The sequence below is a fragment of the Calypte anna genome, chromosome 8, assembly GCF_003957555.1.
Source record: "Calypte anna isolate BGI_N300 chromosome 8, bCalAnn1_v1.p, whole genome shotgun sequence".
In the NCBI taxonomy this organism is placed as follows: Eukaryota; Metazoa; Chordata; class Aves; order Apodiformes; family Trochilidae; genus Calypte; species Calypte anna.
This window is the reverse complement of record NC_044254.1, coordinates 21,834,040-21,858,898: the sequence shown is the minus strand read 5'-3', so window position 1 is coordinate 21,858,898 and position 24,859 is coordinate 21,834,040. Positions and strand designations below refer to the sequence as shown.

Here is a 24,859-nt window from a genome sequence, read left to right as displayed (position 1 = left end):
CGATGACACGGACTGGAGGGAAGTGATGATGCCCTATTCCACTGAGCTGATATTTTACATTGAGATGGACCCTCCAGGTAGGCAGTCGGAGCCTCTGTGCTGCCTGCACCCCGCGCAGCGGGGTCGGGGCCACTCTTCATTCCTTCCTTCCCCCCCTCCCTCCCCTGCCCGTCCTCCCTTCTCTTTGCAGACTTTTCCCCTTCGGAAACGAAGGAGAATCTGCAGGAGGGGTGTGGAACAAAAAAAAAAAAAAAAAAAAAAAATTAAAGATCTGTAGTTAAACTTTGTGTAAACTTTTCAGGGATGTGAACCTGCTGTCTCCAGGGCAGAAGTATTTTAATATTGGTTTGGTTTGAGGGATTTCTTTAGGGGGGGAATGGAGGGATAACTGCAATTAACGGTGCTTTTTGAGAGGTGGAAGGAGGCAGGAGGAGGATTGTTGCTCGTAGCCCCTCTCCCGAGTCTCTTTTTTAATAAAAAAACCCCCACCTTTATTGAGAACTGTATATTTGGGCTGTATTCACTTCTAGAGGACCTTTTTTTATTAGCCTCTTCACCTGTGTGCCTTTATGTGCCTGTAACACTTTGATGGGAATGATTTACCTACCTCCATTCAGTTCCAGTTAAATCGCTTTTACAGTCCCTGAGACCCTTTTCTTGCCAGCTCTCTTCCAGCATTGACAGATGAGATGTGTGTTGTCACTGGCTTTTGGTAACAGGCTGGGGTGGGGGCATGATACTTGGGAAGAGGTTGGAATCCATCCCTGGAGGCACTGGTACTTTGATAATGCTTAATAACATTGTTCAAAAATGGATTGGTGCAACTTCTTGGGTTTTTTCTCCTATGGATTGCCAGGGCTGGAAATGGAGAAATAAATTGTCCCTCACTTGCTTGAAGCTTTTTAGATGGGACAGAAAGTTTCTTTTGTCTGAATAGTGAGGGAGTGCATAGAGGGAGAAGAGTTTGAGTCTTTCTTTGGTAATGAATTAAAGTGAGCATAAATGGGTTCTGGTGAAACCGTATCTGTACCTGTAAGAGTCTAACAGGCTGAGAGCAGTAAGGTAATTGAAGGGCCTTTATGTTCTCAGGTCTCTGATCTGTACAGCCAGAAGGTACTGTAAAATATGCACCAAATATCTTAGCCTGCAGAAAAACTGATAGCAAGTAAGTACTTCTAAGTGGTATCTTCTGTGTGGCAGGTACTGGTAGAATTTCCAAATGCACTTTTCAGTGTGTTCTTGAGTCATGTCTTGTATCTCCCAAGGGTGGTTTAGTCTCTTTGTTTCAGCCCATTGAGCTCTTTTCTTTATTTTTTTTTGCCTCTCTCTATAGGTATGTGGTGCTTTAATTAAAAGAGGAGGAGGTGATCGTCCTGAGATTTTTGGATCTCAAGGACCTGTACTCACTTCCTCTGATAACTCTGACACTGTAACAAATTGGACAGATTTCTCAGACACACAATACTGGCCACGACTCATTAAATTCTTGTGTAGCTGACACCACCTATTTTTAGATGTTACTTCTGAAAGCATAAAGTTCAGACAAATCTGTTTGCTTCTGTGAATTTCAAAGGATATCTTTCTTCTAGATGCTTCTGGTTTTAACTGTTCCTGAGGTTAGTTTTTCTATTTTGCTTGTGTGAAGTGAACAAAAACCTGAGTTCTATTGTAGGTCAGTTAAAACAATTGGTGTGGGGGCTTTAATTTAAAAAAGTAAAGCTCCTTGAATGACTTAGTGGCAAGGAGTCTGCTGAATGGGGCTGGCCTAACTGAACTGGTCAGTAAACAACTTTCCAATATTTCTGCAAGAATTCTGCAAGAATGCCATCTTACAGAGTTTGCATTACGAAGCAGCACTTCAGTCATTAATAATGCCAATACCTCCACGATTGAAGCTCTGTTGTCAGAGATCAAGGTTCTGCACGGTCCAGACACCAAGACTTAATGTTTCGTGGTGATTCTGAAGTGTTCAGTGACTTTATCTTTCATATTTTTAAATTACAAAAGCCAGAGGTGGAAATCATGCATGGGATGATCCCTGTGTGTACATCCTGATTTCATGGAACTGTGACTTTTAAACTGCAAGGGGAGGGAGAGAGAGAGAAAGTGTGGTGGAGATAGTTTGCTTTTTCATTGTCTAGAGGTGGGAAAGAAAAGTGTTTTCTGGTCTGGGATGATAGGTCATCCCTAAGGGGAGTGTGGAGGAATTTATTTTGGAAGACTTAAGCACTCGGCATGCTTTGGGATAAAGTCACTGCGTTTGCACCCGGTAACAGCCACAGCTCCATTTGGCCCACTTCCAAGAAAAATTTGTGAAGGTTTTTAGTATAACATTCCCCTGCGTGGTGGCTGGACTTCCTGAGCAGCTGAATGGTGGCAATATGTTTTCTCAGCAGCACACAAACTAACAATATGCAGTGAGTGTCCCTGCTGCCAAAGGAAGCAGCACGGTCTTTTGTTCAGAGAACTTGTGTGAAGAGATCCCTGGTTGGTCTTTATGCTGCAGGACCGGGCATCGACTGATACTGGGAGCCAAGCGTCTCCAATCACGCCTGACTGCTCCTGATTACATTTTAGTGCATCTAAACTTCAGGCAGGAGACAAAAGCAAGGTGAACATAATGTCTGGTATCACCCGTAACCTCTAAGTCAAGGGTGGGGATACTGTTTCTTGTTAAGAGCCAGGAGACCTTTAATTTATCTTGGCAGGCTGTCTTAATACTCACCTTAGCGTTGCCCAGTAATAATGCAGAAATAAAATCCTGTGATGGCAGGCAGCCTGCAGCACAGCCATAGCTTCTGTCAGGCCTCGGTGCACCTGCACCAGCTTATCAGTGTGCTTGTGTTTTCTGTCCAGGCTTGTAGGTGTAAATGGATGCTCTGAGCAGCTCCTGAAGAAGGCTTCTGTTAGGAGGTTTGCTCACAGGTTCAAAAATAATAATAAAATTGGTGTCTCTTTCGCACATGAGTTCTCCATCAAGAGTCAGGGTCAGTAATGGGATTGCTGGGTTTCTGCTGGATTTTCATCTGTCCCACACAGAAGAGCAGGACAGTTTTCCTAATAGCACAGTGGAACTAGGGATTCAGTTTTGCCAGCCTTGGCAAAGCATGCCTTGGAGCAAGTACCACTCGTACAGGAAGTAAGCAGGGTGACTCCTTTTCCTTCTGCTGCCATGTATAAATTTATAATAAAATGTATCACTGGCCTAAGGTAGATCTGTATGTGGCAAACAGCAGTAGGTGCAACTAAATAACTTTCAGTGCCTAAAAGCACAACTGGAACCTTGCATATAGCTCCTAAACTGTATAATCAGAATTAATTTAGGTATTGTGGCCACCACAGCATCATATGTTGGTTCTGGCATTAGGAAACTGGCTGTCAGGGTTTACTTCCATGTTTGTTCTTTCTGTGTGTCTTGCTCTTTGAAAAGATAAGTAAAGAGGTAACTGAATTTAATTTAGTTTTTATTGAACAAAATCTGTTCAGGTCTGCACAAAGTTGCTACTGCCAGAAGTTGTTCCTGAAAGTAGGATGCTGAACTGACTGCAGAAGTTTCTAGAGTACCTAAAGTGTCACTGCCTATGCATTACCTCATGCTAAATAGTAGGACTAAATAATCTGGGTTATGTTATCAGGTGTGTTGATCATAAAATGTGTAATCACTCAAATATATCTAGTCACACTAAGATGAAAATCAGAGTGTTCCACTGAGCTGTCAGATACAGATGTCAGCAAAGATATTTGGCTCAACTAGAAATTAGAGGTTAGTTTCCTTTGTGTGGGCTGTGAAGAAAACTACAAGTGTAAAGTAGGCTTGTTAATGCAGAATGGGCTCTGTCTGTTTATGAGCAGGTAGTAGAATAAGTGTGTGTCCTAAAGCTATAGGAAAGCTACCATTGGAAGGCTGTTAGACCCAAATATGACTGGCTATGTTTATAACTTGACCCAACTGTCCTTTTCAAGAGCTTTACTCTTGCTTGTCTGATGTGCTGAGACTGGCTGTAACAACGCTGGTTGCTACAAAACCTTCTTAATTATTATGGGGGAAGCAGCAATAATCCATAGGCTGCTTATTTCAGTCTACATTGCAAAGCAGCATTACCATTGTATGACTGAGACAAGTATTCAAGGGAAAAGTATATTTATTCATTATAGTTTTTATTTTCTTATCATATATAATTTGACAACCCTTGTTTTAGGGGAAGTGATACTATAATTGTAATTTGGAAAACATAGGGTATTTACTCAGAAATCAGCCCTGCTGTATCATTATCAATGTTATAGTGGAAACTGAGTGTGGCTTCTCAGATGGGGTCTGTGGTTTGCAGTAGCTGTATGTGCATGAACACTGCATATCCATGCCTGACTAGTTTTCTAGTGGGAGAACAGCTGCAATTTTTAATAGTATTGTCAGTATTGTCCTTCAACTTATCTGAGCTGGCTTCAGAAGCTTATCAAAGGAAAGTTCTCATCTTAAAATCTTAAAAATAAATAAAAATAGTAATTCTTCTAGTGCACATAATCAGGACAACAGCACTGTAGCAGCAACTCTCCTTGCTGCAAATTTAAGTCTTTCTAAAAGTAATGTTTTCAAAAGAGCAGATGTTGGGGATTGAAAGTTTCCTTATTACTGCAGGGAAGTTTGTGTAAACTGTTCTGGAGCAGAGTAAGGAATAAATAAGGCTCAGTCACTTGTATTCTGCATATCCTGGAAAACAGTTTGGAGTCTTGGCCCCTATGAGGACTGTGATGTGAAATGTTTGTATTCTATTCTTGTTACACCTAGATTTCTTTACTGCCCTTTTCATTTAGTGACTGCTGTAACCAATTTGTCTTTCTGATTGCATCTTCAGGCTTACTTTTGCATTCCTTGCATTTGGTTTTCATTTTGATGGCTCTAACTCTTAAAGAATATCACTCATCAGCTTTCAATTAAGTACTTTAACACAAAATATAGAATCATTAATATAAAGTGAAATTTATGCTTTGCTTGAGATGGGAAAGCCTACTTTTAAAAGGCTGATATTTTTGTTTAGCAGTAGGCTTTCAGATGATGTAGAAATAGTTGGGGAGGGAAAGCTCACTGAAGGGAGATGTTCAGCTGGATGTTCAGTAAAGCTGTAGGTTTCTGAAAACTGAAACATGGGAGAACACACTGAGAAGAAACTAAGGTCTTCCTGTGCTTGAAGGCAAAACCCATAGCAAATGTTATTTCTGCAACTGTTGTTTCAAACAATTCTGTGTGTTGCCTACACCTGATAAAAGTCAGTCACTGTTTTGCTTCCTTCCACCTCACCTGTTCAGAAGAAGATGACTCTTGGAGTTTCCTTTGCAGAACAGAGTTTTCTGAAGAAAGAAAGTTGACTCCTGTCTTCACCTTTGCCTGCCTAATGATATCTTATTCCAGAATGAAGCTATTTGGTCTTATCTTTGCTCTGCAGCTTGGGAAAACAGAGACCTAGGTGGTCATACACATCTGTGCCCTGTAATAAAAGCAGTTGGGTGCCTTACATCATCTCATGTTGGTTGTTTAGTGAGTCACTTTTTGGGCAGAGAACTAGAGAGCATAAAGAATACATACATTACAGAAGCATAAACAATACCTTTATCAGCACTCCCTGTATGTTTTAAAGCTTAGACTTTATTATTGTCAAAAAGACTGTTAACTGTGTTGAAACAGGTTGCTGAAAAACTTTGGCCCTATTAAAGCAATAGGTGTGTTATAGCTGGATTTTTGGAAACTTGCTTTTGTAAAGTAGGTTGCTGAGTAATGCTTAAAGAGCACACTCTGCTCATGTACTAAATGCCCCTATGGAAATGAGTCAGATTTTCTTTTTTCTTATGTTTTTTATCTTATTCCTCCTGACAGGTTAAAATCTGCACAACAGCTAAGTAAGCAAGAATTTTCTCTTCCACACATATTGTAAATTACATCGTATGAGTCGGTGCTGGGTCCCCAAAGTGAATGGATGTTACCTCTTTAGAAGAGATGTTTTTCATAGTCCTTAACCTTTGTTGTGTCCTTCAATTAGCAGAGAAAGATTTTGTAATATATCAGCAAATATATTCATACTTTGAGTTCTTTTAGTTCTTTTGAAGAAAAGTGGTTATATACAGGGAGCTTTATAACAATTTATACAGTTCAAATGAAGCAAAGTGCAAGTGATTCCTGTTGTAGCCCTTTCCAAAAAAGACCCCAGCTCCCCTGCTGGACACCAACCAGCTGCCTAGTGAATCCTGATGCCAAAGCATAATGTGCTCTGGAGCTTTCCCGTGGCTGAACAGGATCCAGATTCTTCTCTGGCTCCGAGTCCAGCAGAACACTTGAGATGGCTACCTTCCATCCAGTGCTCTTTGAAAAAGGAGATGAAATACTTTAACTGCTTCAGCCTGTGACTGCTTCCAACATTCACCCAGACTCTCTACCAGTTTTTGTGAACTGGGAAAATGTTATTTTAATGATAGTCCATAGGAATTTTACTTCTTCTAAAATCAAATATCCCTTGAAGCATGGTTGTTTAAGAGAGGCTTGAAAAATATCTTGTTTCTCAGCACAAACCTTTGTGGGTTTGGACAAATAAAAAAAAAAAAACCATCAAATCCTATGTCCTTGTTCTTTTGCTACAGAATAACTTTAGTTTTGGGTTGGTGTCACATTGGGACTCTTCATGTCAGTTTTCTTCTTCCAAATATAAACCTCTAATTTCCTTCTGTTAGGTACTACTTATTCTCTGTTGCTTTTTGCCTCCTCCCCATGGAAGAAAAACATCCACAGGAGCCCCTTTTTCAGGATATTTACCTTCTGCAGCCTAAGTTTCAGCCTCCCTAGTCCCCAAAATCTGGTGCTTCACATGACCATCTTTGCTTTGGGAGGAATTCTTTCCTTCATTGCATCCCTCATCTCAACAAACCCAAACAAAAGATCCCCAAACCAGAGCTGCTGCAGTGAAGCAGGAGAAAAATTGCTGTAATGAGGAACACAACCCACTGTTTGGGTATGGTTTTCCCTGAGTGTGGACAGTAGAGCTTCCATTCCAACACCTGTCCCAGGGAAATGTTTTAAAGGTGAGCTGGGGGAGAAAATCCTTGAGAATATTGTGTTATATAAGTTCTGTTTTCTCTTGCAACCCAAATTTGTTCATTGCAGTTAAATTTCCCATGTCAGTACTCACGCTTTACTGCACTGTATCGTCATCTTGGGGACATCATAGGAATCTAGGTTGTTGGCCCTCCAAGGAACTGCTGTCAAATTAGAAGACTTTGGTGTTTCTAGCTCTTTACTCTCCTGTCTCCAGAAGTAGTCTCTTGAAGGATACAAGGAAGTTGGAATCAATGAGATTAATGTTTAAGATCCTTTCCATTTTGAAGGATACCGTCAAGTCTCACTGAGTTTTGCCAGAAACAAGTTCAACTGCTGCTGTGAAATGGATTTCATTAAAATATTTTGAAGATCATAGTGTACTTGAGTAAGGAGATTGAATCAATTTTTTGTTACACCTAGAGATCTCAGTGTGAGCAATGGCTGTGTAGCTTGAGCCTGACTTTGACAACTCCATGACTGCTCTGAAGCTCAGCTTCTGCCAAGGGTGCTGCACAGGGCTGCATGGGTTAGGACTGCCACCTTGGTGGAACTTCCTTCTAGATCAACGTCCTTAGAAAAGATGATGCGCAACACAGCATACAACACGCAACACTTTTCCTCTGGATACTTTTTCTAACTTATTTCTTCAGGAGTGTTAATTTGAAAATGCACCTTTTGATCTTGATGTAGACAGTTCTCTGGTAGCAGTTTACATGGTGTTGAAATATTTCTACCTTGGTGAAGTAGAAAATAGTTTGACATAGCACAAGGACAGGTACAGTATGAGGAACAGCTTTACATACTTCTCTGAAAGGACTAAGCTAGTGGTAAGCTGAAAGAAAAAGCTTATTAGTGCAAGAGTCACACATTTACAGTTATATTATTATTTTTAGGCAGGCTCTTGTGCAGCAAACCTCTCAGTAGTGCCAATTATTTTTGTGAAGTTGTTCTCCTGTGAGGCTTGTACCTGATATCTGGGTGGTTCTTTGAAATATCTGGGGAAAGCAGCTTTGGATTGTTTTTGTTTCAAATGGCTTTTTCCTTTGGCTTTCATAGGTCTCCAAGCCATAGTATGTCAATGCTCAGGCCTGACTTTGTTTTCCATCTTCTACTATGAAATCTAGTTCTTCATTATATCTCTATACTTATGCTAAATTTTGCATTTTCCTTACTCTTAACCCAAATCTATCTGCATGTTGACCAAGGAGTGTTTGTTTTTAGTAGGTATTTGAGGACTCTGCCTGTGGAAGGGTAGAAAACATGCTGTGGTATTTCTTCTGTGAAGACAGATGAGGAATGGCTTTAGGTAATAAGTGAAAAGGAGAATCTATTTGCTCATTGCAATTTATATCTACTTTTATTGTATAGTCTTCTAGACAGCACATTGGATATTATAAAGTACAGTTCTTATCAAACATTCCAGATTTTCATGGACAATAAAAGGTCTGCTGCTGACTTTCATCCAAAGAGTTGGTAAAAGCCTAAGTCTACTGACTGGGAGATAAAGCTTTTCCTTCCTGAAGGGAGCTGAGCATGTGATGCTGGGTAGTAACAGTCTAAGTGATAAAAGATGGCAAAACTTCTAAAGCAGTTTTATTGCTTTAGTATGTAGCTTAGAAGAAGTGTCCTAATTATGCCTGGAAAGTAAAAGAGGGCTTGTCCTTTTCATCCTTCTCATGTCAACCTTAAGAAAGCCCTGTTGGTCGTGGAACCTCTGACACTGCTGTAGCTTTGCAGCTGTTATGCTATGGTTGAATTGAAAAATGTTTTTCATCAAGCAGTAAAAATAATTGGGAAGTTGGGTTTTTTTGGTCTTGCAACTCCATGCGAAGACTGAAACGAAGAGAAGATGCTGTGTTACTTTATCATACAGAAGTCAAAGATCTCAGTGTCATTTATCTGGCAGCAAGCGTCTTCCATTTCAGCCCATGAAATAACAAGCTAGAAAAGTAGCAAGGGATACTTGTGAAATGCCCCAAAGAATTATGATTTTGAGTCAGCATCTTCACACACTGCTGTTGTCCACCATTCTGCAGGTGTCCTAGAGCAGATAATCTTTCAACCTGTGCGGTAGCAGTGGTTGCTTGTGAAGAACAGAGTGCAGCAGAAGTCTGGCAGGCTGTAGGAAGTGAAACGGTGGTTGGGAGGTGTGGGAGAGGACTGGATAGCTGGGGAGTTTTCAAACAAAACAGATCTTTATCAAAAAAGCCAATTAATCAAAACTGAAATATTTCTTAAAGGTGTTGGTTTTTATGAAAGTTTATAGAAACACAAGCAAAGCTATAATGGGAGTGTTTTCATTGGAAGCCTGCCTGGCTTTCTGCCAATTTTTTTGCTGTTTTCTGTAATGAGATATTGAAATACTTCACTTCTTTGAATATGTCTTACTCTGGCATCTTGCCTCTTTTGGGGGAGAAAAGTGAAAATGTGAGCATGCCTGAGGTTCTGCGGCCAGCAATAAGGCTGCAATCGAGTAGCTTCCTTCTCCATCCCTTGAGGAGTTCTCAGTACGTGTTAGTTGCCCTTTGAGGACAGGCAGCTTGGAAGGGCATTGAGGCTCAGTACTTTGCAAGAGGGGTCTTGGCAAGAGAACTGATGAGCTGAGATGTCGAGCTGCCAATATAATGTACCTGCCAGTGGTGGGGAATGAGCTGCTGTCAGCAGGTACACACGACCCTCCTCTTTGTCGGCTGGAAAATCTTTGCAGAAGCAGAGATTATTGCACATGTAGTACAGATTTTCTCTGAAATTATGTGCAAAAAGCACCTTTGTTCAAAGTATGCTGCCTTTTTTAAATGTCTTGAGAGAATCTCACGCAGCATTGACAAGTACAGAACTATTGAGAGTGGGAAAGGGTTTGACGCTTTGCCTTGAAAGTGTTAAAGAAATGGAGGAAAGTGAGAAATTGAGTAAGATTTCAGAGAGTAGTTAAATATTGGGATTTTTTTTAATTAAAAAAAAAAAAAAAGCTAGCCTTCATTTTCATTCCAAGTCCTCAGCTGTACTGGCTAATAAACAAGCTCATGGAAATGCTGAGTTATTTAAAATTGACTTTATCAGAGTACTTGGTAGTTAGAATGGTTTGTAACAGCAAGCATTTAAACCTGCTATGCTTTGAAGTATCTGGCCTGCAGTTCATGGAGAACACTAGAAGAAATGTGTTATGGAGCCATTCTTAGACCAAGTGGCATCTGCCTTGAAACTGCAAATTGGAGTTTAATTAACTGGCAACTTTATCTTGTATGCAAATACTGCAGCCAAGGAAGAAATGGGCAGCTTGTCTGGATGCCATGTGGGATGTAGCACTTGGAGACCCCAAGGCATTCTTCTTTTTTCACTGCTCCTGAAGCAGAGCCATTGAAAACCCTCACACATAGTGCTCAGTGGCTCTTTGATCCTGTAAACTTGCGTAGTTTTTGATTCAAAACCTAACTGGGAAAAGCACATAATTCATGGAAGTCACAGTGTACTTTGCTGAAGTTAAATTTGGGATTAATATAGCTTACTCTTTTCAAAAAGAAATTTTAATTTAAAGAAGGAAAAAAAAAAACCAACAATGATGCTGAATTTCAGTCTCCTGCCAGCTTTCTTGGTTGACTTGGTATTGGAAGTGGTTTGAATTTCAAGAAACCACGTCAGTTAAATCTTGAGTTGCCTTTTTAAAAAGCAATTCTACGCAGTCAAGAAAGCATCAGAAAAATTACCTTGGCCAAACCTAATCAATAGGCTTTTCTCTCTGAGGACCCGTGCTGCAGCTCTGCAGAGCAGCCAGGCTGAAGGTACCTGCTGGAGCCAGCACAGCAGCCTTGGGCCTGACGTCAGCAACATCCCATCCTGGGGCCCAGAGGCATTGGCTGCCCCTGCCTCCACGCCAGCACTTTCTTATTTCCCACCTTCTAAGTGACACTGATCTGGGATTGGGATTTAGCTCAAGCTCAGCTGCCTGGGGAAGCTGGAAAGAGGAGTTGCTAAAGAAAGAAAAAACAGAGATGCCCGCTCATGTGTGAGGGAGAGCCAGCCTGCTGTCATTGCTGAGGGCTGCACCTGATCTTGGTAATGCTCTCACGAGGGAGTGGAAAGGTCCAGCTGAGATGTTGCCTTTGGGTTTTGGAAAGATCTGTGCCTTGAACCTGTCCTGGAGATGTGGTAGTAGAAGGATGCTTGAGTATCTGATGCAAAGAGAAAGTTCTTTATTAGAAGGGATAGATGCATTGTGCTGTTAATCGCTTGTGAGCGATGTTCTTCCTCTCCCAGGGAAAAGGAAGCAAGAAACCATCAGGATCGTTCATTCTAATCAGAGCTTGTTTTTAGATAAAGATTGTGCCTGTGGATAGATCAGAATTGGACCTAGTGACATGGAAAGAAACACGGCTGCTCTTGAAAGCATTTCTGTTGACTTCAAGCCAGCCTTATTTTACTCTGCTGGAGGATTTAAGCTCTCTAATGTTCATCAAGTAAGGTATATAAAACTGGATTTTTTTAAAAAATCCGTAGACTTTTTAGAATCAAAATCTTTTAGACTTTTAAAAGCTCTCTGTAGCTTTTCATAGAAACATCACAGGATTTCTCCTAGCAGGGTGGTTCTGCAGTCTAGGTACTAGTGACAGGATGCCTCTTCTAGCAAACCAATGGCCTGGTGTTAGCAGAGTGGCAGCAGCAGGGTGGGTGCTGCTCTCTGACAGCAGACTTGCCACGCTGTTGCAAAATACTCCCCTTGTGTCATCACAGGTTCTGGGCTGCTGGGTTTAAACTACCTTTGTGCTCATGTCTCCATTTGTACAGACTACAGTCAGATCAGGTTGAGAGAGACGGTAGCTGAGGAACACCAAAAGGATGGGCATGTTAGTTTACAGGGCAAAGGAATATCAAGCACCTGGGCCTGTGTTCAGTACAGGGGAAAATCTATTATGACTCAAAGAGCTCAAAGTATTGAAAGTAAAGAATTAGATCCATAGCTCTCTGGAAACAGGATCCACCCTTGCAAATACTTTTGTATTTTTAAAATGTGCAAGCTATTAAAAAGCATTTTTCAAAAGCCTATTGTGAAAATGACTGGCTTCCATGAGTCAGGTTTTACAGGAACTGTTCCAAGCCTTATTCTTCTCCCTGGAAGAATTTCCTTCCTATTTTCTCATGCAGAATGAAGTTCTGCAGACAACTGCCTGATAGTGAGAACTGATACCTACCTATTAAGGGAAAGAAGGAAAAACCCCATCTGTAGTAAGGATACTTGGTGTAACTTCCCAAGTGCTCTGTGTCCTTATGCCAAACTCCCATTCCTTACCTTTCTGTGTTAATTTGCTTTTCAGTGTCCAGTGCTTTGGAGTGAGCCCTAACAAAGCTGCTAAATAATTCCACAGTATTTAAAGGAGCAAGTCTTAATCTTACAAGGAGAGCTAGAGAAAGAAGTATTCAAGTACTCTAGACAATACTGAAAGCCTCTCCTGGAAAAGCTTCTATTACCAGTGTAAAACAGGCTTTTACACTGTAAAATAACTTGAAGTTTTTGATATGTCCAAGCCTTAACTTGCAAGACCCAATGAAATAATTGCTGATGCTCGTAGAGTTTTCTAAGAATTCTCCACATTATGTGTGTGTTTTTCTGCAAAAAAAATCTCAGGAGTAGATCAGAACATCTACAGGTTTTCTGAACTTGGATTTACTGCCATGTGCAACCACTGAGGAGACTTAGAACCACTGGGTCTGTCCTGGCACTTGCTTGGCGTATGTAGGCTAGCACTGTCCAGATGTGGGATGAGAAGAACCCAAAACCAGTTTCAAATTCACAACTTTCAATAGGGAGAAGAGAAATATATAGGGCACTATAAATATAATTGACACTGCAGGTTTATCCTGGATAAATGCTCCTCTGACCCCACAAAAGTAGGATGGGACTGGGAGCTTCAAGCAAAGTAATTTTAGAATTGTCTTACTCTCAATGGTCCTTTGTACAAATACTTAGGTGCTATACAAACAACTGTAGTAGAGCTAGGAGTAACTGTAGTCTCCTAACCAGGAAGCAACTTCACTGAATCCAAAGGTTTTCATCTTCCTTTTATAGCAAGATCTGTTACTGCCTCACTAGATCTGTGCACACCTGAAAGTTCCTGGCTCACCCCATAAAAAGAACCTGTATGCTGAGGTTTAATGCTCAGTCTCACAGAATGAATGCTGCTATCTGAACCAGGTGTTTGGTCAGCAACCCCAGGGTGCAAATGTCTGGGTCAAGGTTCAGATTTAGTTTAAATTGGCTCGATTAAGCTATCTACTGGTTTGTCTGAGAACAGTGAAGTTACTGTGTCAGATATCCAACACGAAATGGTATTTGGAACTGCAGTTGGAACACTGTTTTCTCTTCTTTAATGTGGGAGGTGTGGCTCAGAGGTGAGCAGAGGGACGGTGCCAAGCAGCACACCTCTCACTCTCAGCAATAAACCATTCCACTCTGAAGCAAGAGATCAAAATATTCTTCTTTTTTTTTTTTTTTTTCCTAATTTATTTATTTATTTCTGCTTGGACACTGAGATTGTGTGCATCTGAAAGATGGCTGTTGTCAGCATGTCAGGCCTGCTCACTGATGCTTCTGTAATCTGATGGCTAGGGCACAGGGCTGGGAGCACAGATGTTCAGAGGATGACTTGAAAATGTGCTAGTAGCAAATCAATGTGTGTAACAGCTTTCTTACTCTGAATTCAAATGTAACCTGTCCCTGCAAAACACTATCTCATGAAATGCCTGAAAAATGCTCAGGTTTGGTGGCAGTGTTCTTGATGAATCATCTAACTTCTGCAAAGCAAGGGAGAGCACTCAAGGCATCTTTCTCAAAGGAAGTAATGTATTTCTGCTGACAGACAAGTCTCTAGCAATACATAAGCATGCCCATGGCTGCTGAATTACTCCTGATAGAGGGCTTACATTCAAGACCATGATAAAGTTGTTTGAGCAAAAACTGACCAAACAAAGAACTTGAGTGGGTTGGAAGTCCTTCCGTTGGATAGTCCATTTTGAGAACAGAAGTAAAAGCCTGATTGCCTTGAATTCAGAATAGGGAAATCCCAGGCAGGTATACACTAGGCTTACAGATGTGCAGTTCTATGTCATGTCCCCTTTCCCCTTCCTTTATTATGTCATGCCCTAAAGTATTCAAAGAGTAATAACTTTTGGCCTAACAGGAGCATAAATGACAAATCTAGTACAAAATATGAACCTTGGGTCTGTAATGCATAGCTGCCCAGCCACCACTTCTCTCACTGGCACTATTTTTGCCTGTGAAGCAGAGCCCACCCATCTGCTTGTACAGGCTGCCATAAGGACTGATGATGCCTGAGCAACTGGAGTTTTCCAGAGTGGTGCATGGTGCTCAGCAGGCTGTGGCTTCCAAACACAATGCACCTTTGTAACTTGTTTGGAGGATTAGGCAGTGATTGCCGTTCTAGTCAAGCCTAAGCCAGTCTTCCCCTTAAAAAAAAATAAGTGTTTCCTTATATTCTTTCCCTTTTTCCTTCCTGAAGTATGTATTTGGTTTGAGTACTAGGAAATCTAGGATCACAGTGCAGCTATTGATTTCAAAACTCTTTGAAAATTACAAATTCCGTGTACTTTGGGAGATTTTCCTGTTTACCTTTCTTTAATCCATTCTTCATTTTCAGCTCTTCCTCCAAAGCCCCCCAAACCAATGACTCCAGTCAATACAAATGGAATAAAGGACAATTCCAGCTTCTCTCTGCAGGAAGCAGAGTGGTACTGGGGAGACATTTCAAGGTAAGCAGTATTACTAAAATATATTAATATATATTATTAAAAATAGATTAAGCCAGTTAGACTTCAAGAGAAAAGGAACACACCTATTTCAGGCAGCATTTTACAGGAGAAAAATGCTACAGGACTACACTTGACAAAGCACTTAAATCCAAATATTCCACTGGGTTGAGGACTTCAGTTTAAATTGTTGCTATTGTGGTGCAGATATTGCCAGTCCTGGTGACAGTTATTTTGTATTTTGAATTTTCTTCAGATACACATAATCTGTGTATCTGGAGATACTAAGTGAGAAAATTGTTTAATTCAAGAGACAAGACCTTCTAAATATACATATTCATACAATTCTGCATGCATGTAGCATACAATTTTGGGATGCATGTAGTTCAGCAAAATTTCAGTAGAAGACTTGCTCAGAATACAAAGAGTTGCTTATTTTTGGTTTCTCTAACTTCAGTTAAAATTGTATCTGTGTTAATTTTTATTACATGGTGGTATAAAAATAGCTCTTACAAATGCATCACCAGCTACACTTTTCAGATGATACAGACCCATACCAAATAAATTAAGTTTTACCTCTTGTAGAAACCATTTTCTATGTGCTTGAGAAAATAGATGGTTTGGATTAAGTTCAGAAAATGAAGTGCCAGTTTTTAGATACTTAATTGCATAACAGAACTGAAGTGTCCAGTCATCTTTGTCCCTCTTAAGGCACTTCTGAAGAGTCTAGAATTTGGAACTGTAAGGGGAAGCATGAGCTTGCTGGGAGCGTGATCAGGAGTTGCTCAAACTTGTACACATGGTACTTTGAAACACCTTGTCAGAGGCAAGAAGAGTGTGTTTGCCACAGCAGTTCACTGAAGTTCTGAAAAGGGAAATAAAGTTTTGATATCTTTATTGTACCGACCTTATCTTTATAAAGCAAATTTGCATAGATCTTGCTTTTGAAGGGCCTCCACAGTGATACTTTTCTGTTAATTCTAAATCAAAGCAGAGAGGCAAAGCCTGTTCACAAAGCTCACCAGGCAGGGTTTGTTTAAAACTGCTCAATATCGGTATCAGTTTATTGACTGTGGATTTGTTCCTCAATTAACAGTGCATGTGATCGCAGGAGCTAATGCAGCACAAATCACATTGAAGTGGCTTTATTAGATTAAAATGTGGTATACATGCATGTAAAGATGGAATTGTTTGTGACCTTAATTTGACAGCCAGCAGGTATGGACTGCATTAGGCTGTCAGGGCAGGAGCCTTGTTCTTCAGTCAGTAACTTGTGTTGAAAATTTTGTCATGAGCTCCAGGTTGCAAAGTGAAGGTGCAAGGCCAAGCCCTTGGATCATATCTGTCCATTCAAAAAGGACAAGGCTGTTTGAGTTAACTTGGTTCAACCTGTAAAATGTTCTGAGAGGAGGAGGTAGATATGTATGTGATACTTAATAGGAGTCAGTTTTACTAACAGAATGGTTTTCTTGTAGCTAAATCTAAACTAAGGCTATTTTGTAGGAATAGCTTTGTTCCTTAGTATTTGAACAAAAACTGCTGTTGATTTTTCTTTTTAAGACTTAAGTAGGCTTTCTACTGCACTTTGGTAATGTTTGAGGCTAGCTCATAAACTTTAGTTTCCAAATGATTGTATTAAATAGTGCTTAGTGGGTCCAAAAATCTGTGAGGGAGCTGTTATGAAGTGAGATATGTAATCTTGGTGAAATGGTCAAACCTGGTGTGACATTTACCTCTTCAGCTGAAATAATTTTCTTAATGCTTACAGTTATTCACTTGTATTAAAAGCTTTTTCGATTAAGTTTAAAGATTTGGACTCAGTATCCTTTTGCATCAGTTATAAATAAGGAAAAGGTGCACTGAAGCTAGCAAGTTTGTAGTGGTTTAAACTACTGTAAATAATATCAGAGTTAAGCCAATAATGAATCTCTTGAGACTAGAACTGTGCTGAACTCTGGGCATCTTGGAGCTATGATGCTAGAGCCTGTGTCTTAAGAGGTCAGGACTGGCTTCTCAAAGGGCACTTGTTTCCAGTGTGGACTTTAAAACCTGAGCAGATTACAGGGAAAGGTTGTGAACTCTGAGACACAGCTGCTACTGTTGCTTAAACAGGGATTTTCTTCCTAAGTGGCAGTTGACCACAGCTACTATTTTTTAGCATAACTACACAGGTTCAGACTTGGTTTAGATGGCCTAAAATTCTGGAAAGCCTGAGTATGAAAGATTTGCCTAATATTTTAAAGACTGAACTCCTTACACATGCTGGTGATACACACAATACACATGGCTCCAGCATTGATACCCGTGGCAAAGATGATCACATCCTTAACACTTCTCATTTTTCCTTCCTTTTCATTCTCCAGGGAAGAAGTAAATGACAAATTACGAGACATGCCAGATGGAACATTCCTGGTGCGGGATGCATCAACCAAGATGCAGGGAGACTACACTCTGACATTACGGTGGGTGTTGAGCAGTTGTAGTCCATGGTGTACAACCCTGAGTAGCCAGTTGCTGCATCAGTGACAGCAGTGGCTGTGTAAAGCTGATTTGGCTCAGGTTTAGAGATGTTCTCAAATGTAGTGCAGGATGCAGTACAAGCAGATAAGCAGCCACATCTGATAGTTGATTCTGTTCTGTGTTTTGAGTCCTGTCACTCACTAAACACTACTTTAAGAAGCCCTGTGTGGATTAGATGGGACTCAAGGAGAGGACCACTCAGTAGTGCTTCAGAGTCTCAGAACTTCTAAGGTAAAAGGTATCTATGAACTAGGGCTTTGATTAATGGGAGTGTGTTGAATATCTCATCAGTATGCAGCCCTGGAGAACTGAACACAGTGTCTTTTCAAAAAGAATATCTTGTGCTTTCTGATCTAAAGTTTAGGAAATAATTGAACTGGAGTCATGCTCCTTTCTTCATTAAAATTGTCTGCAAGTGGCAGACTTCCCAGAGTTGTCCCAGCCCTGTCTACTGCAGTTAAGACAGCAGACCTCATGTGACTAGCTGATGGTGCCTTGCCCAGCCTGTCCAACCACTTGCCTCTGCCAGGCTCCCAAGATTGGTTATTGGAGACAAATGGGTGAGGTGAATAAGCCACTGCCTCTGTAGCACTGTTTTGGGAGTTTCTATGATATGGTAGATATTTGATCTTGCTGTGAAATGCCATTGTCTTAATGTCAGGTTTGATCTCAAGGGTGTAGTTTAAATTCTAATTTGACTTTGCTTTGAAGTTCACAGCTTGTGCACTAAAGTTTGGCATGATTTGGTTATTTTGCTGAATGCAGATGTCTTTAGGAACCAAAATGGAGAGTGCAGGAAGGACAGGACATGGTCTAAACAGTCTGCTGGTAGGGGGGGAGGGGGAGAGGAAAGGAAGAAATAAGTGCTGTGTTTGTAGAAACTGCTAGAATGTGTAAGTCTGGATAATGTGAAGTCCTGAGCTTACAAACATCTTATAATCCTCAAAGTATTTTTGTTTAGGTTTGTGTATCCTGTGCTAGCATCCATAACTCAAGAGATTTGGTAATCCCTGTATAAATGTATGCTCAGTTGTATGCTATTAATGGCCCAAATTGTAGGAAATTGTTGGTTTGTATTTTCATGTGGCTCCTTTATTCAGCCTTTCAGCATCCTCCTTTTCCCTTGTGAAACTTCAGGCCAAGCTAGGTCTTAAATACCATAATTTGTCTCCAGAATGAACACACAGAAAGAGATTTACTTTGGGCTTTTCTCCTCTTGAGATGATATCTGCTGATAATTCCATGTGTATTGGCTCTTAAACTACAAATATCTGGTGGTATGTAAAGAATCACTGGGAATGTGTACAGTATCAAAGCCACTTGCCCAGCAATGTCACCAGTGTCTTTGTTAGCAGTATTTGTGTTGAAGAGAAATAGGAGGTACACAGTAAGCCTTCTAAATTACTGTCCCACTTTACAGGAAGGGTGGCAACAATAAACTGATAAAGATCTATCATCGGGATGGAAAATATGGCTTTTCTGATCCACTGACATTTAATTCAGTTGTGGAACTGATTAACCACTACCGTAATGAGTCTCTGGCTCAGTATAACCCAAAGCTGGATGTGAAGTTGATGTATCCAGTGTCCCGATACCAGCAGGTAAGATCTTCATCAGATCCCAATAGCTGTTGGTGCAGACAAGAGAAACATTGCAATAAATGTAGATGAGCTTGCTTTCCCCATGTTGAGCATGATTTATTATTTTTTTTTAACTGAAAAAAAAAGTGAGTTTTGATATTCACTTGGCTCATAACAGGTCTTCCAAATTGTCTAGCCATTTAAGCATCTTCATTTTGTCAAGTTTTCAGTCTCTATCTGAGCAGTCCAATGGAGAAGTGAAACTCTAACATGCAGCAGAATTGAGCCTTTATGAGAAACCTTGTTTTTCCCCCTTGGACCCTTGTGGACCCACAAGGCACTGTTCTAGCCAGTGTTGCCCTTGAAGCACAGATGAGCCATGCAGCTTCTTGTTCTGTGCATAGCCATCTCAATTTCCCACTATTTTTTAAAGGTTTTATTCAGCAGTCTGAAACATTGTCCCGCATAAAGAACTGCAGATTGTTTTGGAAAAAACCCCAAAACTATGATCTTTAACTTCAGATACCAAACAATTAACTTCCTAAACCTAAGGTGTGGTGTGTTTTTGGAAGCTTAGTATTTTAGCATAGTTCTTGCTGTCTCATAGTTCCAGTTCAAACTGCCTGTAGACTGTAACTTGTTGAGTGGAGGAAGGAGTATTTAGATACTGTTTGTGTTCTGTAGAAACTGAATTATAAGAAGTATAGTTATAGCTGTAAAATGCAAAAGTACTCAAGTGGGCAAATGGATGCTCTTAAAGAAAAGCTGCCTTGTTTGAAGACTTAATAGCTTTTTGTATGTACAGGATCAGTTGGTGAAAGAAGATAATATAGACGCAGTAGGTAAAAAGCTTCAAGAATACCATGCTCAGTATCAGGAAAAGAGCAAAGAGTATGACAAACTGTATGAAGAATATACCAGAACATCACAGGTTGGTTCTGCTTCAGATGTTTGTAGAATCTGTTTCTTCTTGTTTAAAAAGTAAAGAAAATAATTTTAACTTGTTATGGCTAATAAGGGAAGTCTGAGGTCAGAAAATACATGGAAACAACTTAGAAAATTGTGGAACAGAGAATGTAGTTTCAAAGGTGATGGACACTGTGAATATTACTTTTTGCTGATAGTTCTAGAGGTATGATATGGGGGCAAGGAAGGAGGAGGAGTTGAGCTTCCTAAATAAGGCAGAGCAGTGGAGAAGGCCATCCCCTACAAGCTATGCACTGCACACTGAGTATTTCCAGCTGCTCTGTGCTGCAGTGAGAATTGTAGAGAGGTTTGTCCATTTTTTTTTATGAAATCATGTTCAAATCAGATACCAGATATTATGCATTAAGGAAGTGTGAACACAGTATTTGGACTGCTTCTTGTAAAATAAGATAGTTCATATATGAGGAGGAGGTTTGCTGGCAGTCTTCCTGAAAACTAAGATGGAAAATATGACTAAAAATACATTTAAGGGGTTTGCAGCCTAATAGAGAGCACCATGTGGGGGTGGGGGGTAGACTTACAGGGAATAAGTCTTTCCTGTACTTCCCTGAATCTACTCAGACATTCAACTAAATTTAAAACTGATTAATCACATTTTAATTTGTAGGGGGAAAAAAGTTCATCCTAGTCAAGTCAGGGAACATAATTGAGTCTTGCATTGTCTTCTGTATCACGAGCAAATGATGAAGGACTCTTTTCTCACATAGGAAATTCAGATGAAGAGGACTGCAATTGAAGCATTTAATGAAACCATTAAGATATTTGAGGAGCAGTGCCACTCACAGGAGCGATACAGCAAGGAATACATTGAGAGGTTTCGTAGGGAGGGGAATGACAAAGAGATTGAACGGTGAGCTCTCAAGTCCTGTCTGTTTGCTTACAGGGAAGAATCGACATTGACACTCCCATGAAATTCTCTTAGATAGGATTGCATCACATAAACCGCTTTGTAAACTCAGTATTTTCTCTAAGACCTTTGTCTGTATTGTCTGAACCCTCAGTGAAACTCTCTTCTATCAGGGAATTGCATTGTAGATAGAACAGGTGGGAAATCCCTTGATTATTTTCTCTCTTCAGTAAATCAAGATACTGTGATGAGTACCAGGAAATAATAGTTGCATTTGCCTATCTCACATCTATTTGGACTTTGTCAAAATACAATTCAGGAAAATCTTTTCTTGTAAACTGCAAAATTATCTGCAGTTTTTCAGATATGAGATCTGGTAAATCTCATATTCCAAAGTCAGTTTTAGTGATTTTCAAAGAAGATCAGTATTTAATTGGCACTACTTGGTAGTGGATAGTGGTTATTTAACAGAAATTCAGTAAGGGCCTCATCTGAAATTTCCCTTCTGTGAAGATAATAGAATAAAAGGCTGTATCTGGGCCTTTGAAGAAACACCAGGTATAATGCCTAGCTTGATACAGTGCTTTATGAATCATGGTAAGGTAACCTTAAGGATGTTTTTAGACTGAAAAGTTACCTGTAAGAATCTCACTATGTGACTGTGGTATTTCGTTTTGACTAAAGAAGAATTAACAGGGGAAGTTTGTTCTTTTCCTAAATTTCACCAAACCCACAAACTAATACTAAATGATGATGCAGACAGTGTAAATTCCCAGTAGCTCTTGACCAGTAATTGAAGTTTGCATTCAAAATCTTGCTCATACTGATACCTGTGGTAAGAATGTGGAACTGATAGGCCAAAAAATGAATTTGACAGAGAAAGAGGAACTTGTCCTAACTTGCCCTCCTAGAGATAATTTGCTTCTGCATCTCTGCCAGGAGAAAATGTAAACTGAAGGTTCAAACTATGCAAAAGAGTAGTAAGCTTTCTGGCAAGAGGTCTTTTTTGGCACTCTTACAGTAATTCTCATGTTGAGATGAGGTCAAAGGGAGGAGCTGCTGGTACAGTAGTTCTTGTGATACTCCTGTGTAAAGTGCTACTGGTAAGGTTCAGTCCTTCTAGACTGGTTTGACCTCACATCTCAAATATTACACTTGTTTGCAGGATAATGATGAACTATGAAAAATTAAAATCCCGTCTGGGTGAGATCCATGATAGTAAAATGCGCCTGGAACAAGATTTGAAGAAACAAGCTCTGGACAACAGGGAGACTGATAAGAAAATGAATAGCATCAAGCCTGACCTAATTCAGCTTCGCAAAATCAGAGATCAGTATCTGGTGTAAGTAAGCCTGACCTGTACTTTAGAATAGTGTCTCTGATGAACCTGATTAATGAGCATTTCCATCAGGATAATGTGAATTTAATCTTCTTTTCATAACCAAAGTTCTGTGAGTTCTAAGGTACAGCATCCTGCCATGGGACATCTGAATAATTGCTTGGCCTCTTCATGACTTTCTTACTTGAAGAGCCTGCCACAACTATGTGCACAGTCTTTAACTCCAGTAAATAGAACATTTAATACAAACGAGTTATCACCAAAGCCTGTGCCTGCTGTGAGTACTTTTTGTGCAGGGTGTGGCAGATGTTGCTGGTGCCCACCCTTGATTTCACTGACACCCCTGTTACCCAGCTGGGCTGGACTCTAGCAGAAGACAGAGTGGAACACACTATCTCAGAAGGTGATATTAGGAGGGTAGAAGGTGACAGTGGCATTTGATTTTCCCAAGAGGCACAGGCAGATGACACACTTTGTATTCTGCCTTCTTTCTGGACTGCACTGTGCAGTCTCTACCCTCCTGTTTCTCCATTTGAGAGACTTTTTCTTACTGTGTACAGTGAAGGATGCATCTCAGAAGATGATGCAAGGAAACACTCTTATGGAGTCTATGATCTTTCTACTGAAGGACAAACTAAATTTCTGGCTGTTTCTTTGTGGTACCTTGTGTTTGAGCTTCACCTGGCTCAGTAAGAAAACATGTACATACACTGAAGTAATGTATCAATGCTCTCTTCTTCTGGCAGATGGCTCAATCACAAAGGGGTGAGACAGAAGCGAATAAACGACTGGCTGGGAATCAAAAATGAAAATATTGATGAGTAAGTGTCATTATACATATGATTTTACTGAGGAGAGTTCCATTAAGTGTTTTCTCATGTGGGGATTGGTAACACCAAGCCCTAGTTTCTTGTAAAGGACTGTAGAAAAAGGGATAAATTTTCTGAGGGAACTGTACACCATAAGAGGCAGCTGCTGAAACATTTAGGATTTAACAAAGTTGGAACAATTAAGTTCCAAGTTGAAGCCTTTAATATATGTCCATTAGGAACCTGACCTCCCAGTGTGGATATGTTCTGGTATTTCTTCGAATTACTTCTGAAAAAGAAATCACTCTTAAATCCTTTACTGACCAGGGGTTGAGTTAGCAAACTTATTCTCTCTTTCAGCACATATTTTGTGAATGAAGAAGATGAAAACCTGCCACATCATGATGAAAAAACTTGGTTTGTCGGGGATCTCAACCGTATCCAAGCAGAAGACTTGCTCTGTGGGAAACCTGATGGAGCATTTTTAATTCGAGAGAGCAGCAAGAAAGGATGTTATGCTTGTTCTGTGGTGTAAGTCTGTTTTCCTTTTTGTTCTAACTGCTCAGTTCATAAATATCTATCCCAGGTCTTCGTTTTGGAGAACACAAGCCAGGCTTATCCTAGGCCTACCCATTTCAATGTGTTTGCAGGAAGCATAGCATGGTATAAAGCTTTGATGAGAACATGTGCTTTAAATGTGCAATAACTGTAATTCTAGCAATCTCTTCAGTCACCACAGTAGCTAGTATAAAATTCTCAAGTATCCCAACTTGAAGCACCACAGTCATAAGTAAATTAAGGCCAAATTCTCCCATATTCTTCCCTGGCAAGGAACACATGGGAAGAAGAAAAACAGGGCTGCAAAACGATAACATTCTCATATTTAGATTTGGCCAACCCTGGGTGCTTTTTCTTGTATGTTTAAGATAATAGTGATGCTTCAGAGGAAACATTATTTGTGAGCAGCTGTTCTTATGACAGTCACACAGCCTTGCATTGATTTCTTGTGTTTCACTTCATTTTATGGTGATGTAATGGAGGTCAGAAATACTTCTGATTCCATTATCTAAAAATCCTTCAGGCCTATTCTGGAGTGCAAAATGGCTTTCACTGATTCATTTCACATGAGGTTAATTGCTTCTGAAAGCAAGTACAAGAAGTGAATATCTGAAGGTGTATCACCTCAAAGTAACTCAAGATTGTAGCATCTGCCATGTTCAAGACATTGTCACAGTCACTGGAGTGATTGGTTCATCAGATACTTGCACTTGGTTGGTCTCCTACCATAGGCCAGCAAAGTGGTGGCAAAATGGAATCTGCTCCTACACGTGACTTGGATTGCAATAGGTTCCAGTGCAGGGATTACACAGTGCTCCATCTTTCTGGCAGCTAAGTTTTTCTAGCAGCTTTGGAAATGCTGTGTTGCAGTAACTGCTTGCCAAGTTAGGGACTCAGTCACTATGACTCCAGATAATGAACTAACTTGAACCCAAGCCATGCTTAACATTAAAAAAATTGCACACTGAAGGTTACTGCTGCATTTCACAAAATACTCTGTACATCCCAAGAATTTGTAGGTTTTGGCTTCTTTGCTTAGGGGAAAGGTTTCCAGACAAGTTGAGCACAAAATCTTAGATGATATCAGGTACTTATCTTCTTGGTTAAGCTCTTGATTTTTTTTTTTTCTCCTAAGAAACAATTGGAGAGCAATGCAGTAGGGAATTGAACTTCTGGGATAGAAGAGGCCTCTTCTGTGGATTATGCAGGAGTGTTTAATCATGTGCCCTGAAGCACTGTTTCTTCACAGACTATGTTAATCTCCTCTACTTGCATCTACTGGGTCCTCCATTATGTAATTTAGTGACTGGCAGGGTTGCTGCATTGGTTAATTGTTAATAGGCTGCCACTTTGGGTTTGTCCTTTGATGTTAAACTCACC

General features: G+C 40.2%; 1 protein-coding gene across 1 annotated transcript in view; it reads left to right on the top strand.

The window, feature by feature from the left end:
- LOC103537947 (phosphatidylinositol 3-kinase regulatory subunit gamma-like) overlaps nucleotides 1-24,859 on the top strand; it is a 79,079-nt gene that overhangs the window by 46,905 nt on the left and 7,315 nt on the right. The window contains 8 exon segments of the mRNA XM_030455311.1: nucleotides 14,731-14,842; nucleotides 17,203-17,301; nucleotides 18,780-18,960; nucleotides 19,745-19,870; nucleotides 20,634-20,776; nucleotides 21,939-22,115; nucleotides 22,859-22,933; nucleotides 23,282-23,452. Coding sequence (XP_030311171.1) covers nucleotides 14,731-14,842; nucleotides 17,203-17,301; nucleotides 18,780-18,960; nucleotides 19,745-19,870; nucleotides 20,634-20,776; nucleotides 21,939-22,115; nucleotides 22,859-22,933; nucleotides 23,282-23,452 — 1,084 coding nt within the window.